The sequence below is a fragment of the Acanthisitta chloris genome, unplaced genomic scaffold, assembly GCF_000695815.1.
Source record: "Acanthisitta chloris isolate BGI_N310 unplaced genomic scaffold, ASM69581v1 scaffold11078, whole genome shotgun sequence".
NCBI lineage: Eukaryota > Metazoa > Chordata > Aves > Passeriformes > Acanthisittidae > Acanthisitta > Acanthisitta chloris.
Genome location: NW_008685368.1, coordinates 2527 through 3899, shown reverse-complemented (window position 1 = coordinate 3899; position 1373 = coordinate 2527). Strand labels below are relative to the sequence as shown.

Genomic DNA, 1373 nt, shown 5'->3' with positions numbered 1-1373 from the left:
TTATAGAGCATTAGAGGGGACTTTTTGGCTAGGGACCATTGTCCTCGTGCCCACAAAACTCACGGTATGGCTTTGTCACACACCCTGCTACCTCTTGCTACTGATGACCATGTCCTTCTGCTGCTGCCAGAGCTGCACCTGGGCTGGGATGCATTAGACTGGGCTCTGTTCCCCAGATTTACTTGTGACTGTGTTGCATCCATTATCCTCTGACTGGCATTCCCCATCCCACTTCCCAGGGACGGCTGTGCTCCTGGGCACTTGCTGCCCACTATCTTCCCCCTTCTCTCCCCTCCCTTTTCCCTGGTCCAAGTGGCACTGTATCAGCCATCCTCCATGTCAGCCAACGTGAGAGAGACCATGAACATCACCTGCTCTGGGAGTAGCAGCTACTGGTATGGCTGGTATCAGCAGAAGGTATCTGCCAATGGCCCTGTTACTTTATGACAAAACCAAGAGACCCTCGGACATCCCTTTGTGATTCTCAGATCCCAGTCCGGCTCCACGGCCATGTTAACCATCACTGGGGACCAAGCAGAGGAAAAGGCTGTGTTGGCTGGGGTAGCAGCAGTGCTGTTGTAGCTCTTGCTTTGCAGGGTTTTGTCTGCAATTCCGTCCTCATTCTACCTCCACTCTGGGGCCCAAGCTGTGCTGAAGATGTCCCGTTGCCTTTGTCGCACACTGTCTCCCCACACAGCTTCTCGCTGCCTGGGGATGCCCTGCTTTGCTGGCCTGGCTGCTGGACCCCTGGCTGCTGGCCTGGATGTGGCCCCTGTTGAGACATGGGCAGGGGTCTCTCCAGACTGCCCCTAACACTGCATGTGGACAGCACTGCATGTCCCTGGGCTGCCCAGTCTCAGTGCCAGGGATGAGGTGTGTCCTGAGAGGCAGTGCTCCAGACTGGCCACAGCAATTGCACAAGGAGTGCCTGGGTTTGGGGCTTCATGCAGAGTGTCCCATCTGTGTGCCTGCAGGCAGAGTTGTCCCATCACTCTTGCCCTGCCCGGGCGGGACTGTGCTCCTGGATCATTGGCTGTCCCCCCCCTCTTCTTTCCTCTCTCCTCTCCTTCTCCAGGTTCCCTGGTCCAAGCAGCACCACTGAGCCTCCAATCCTCATTGTCAGCCAACGTGGGAGGCACCATCAAGATCGCCTGCTCTGGGAGTAGCAACTACTATGGCTGGTACCAGCAGAAGGTCCCTGGCAGTGGCCCTGTCACTGTGATCTATAGTGACACCAATAGACCCGCAAACATCCCTTCGCGATTCTCCGGTTCTGCATCTGGCTCCATGGCCACGTTAACCATCACTGGGGTCCAAGCCGAGGACGAGGCTGTCTACTACTGTGGTAGCTTGGACAGCACCATCAGCTCTGC

General features: G+C 56.6%; 1 gene segment (V, D, J or C); it reads left to right on the top strand.

Annotated features, from left to right (window-relative positions):
* Positions 1-313: 313 nt before the first annotated feature.
* Positions 314-1373, top strand: part of LOC103807022 — a gene marked incomplete at both ends in the record, with an annotated part of 1875 nt that continues 815 nt past the window's right edge. The window contains 2 exon segments of the V gene segment in view: positions 314-430; positions 1076-1345. Of these exon segments, the coding sequence occupies positions 314-430; positions 1076-1345 (387 nt within the window).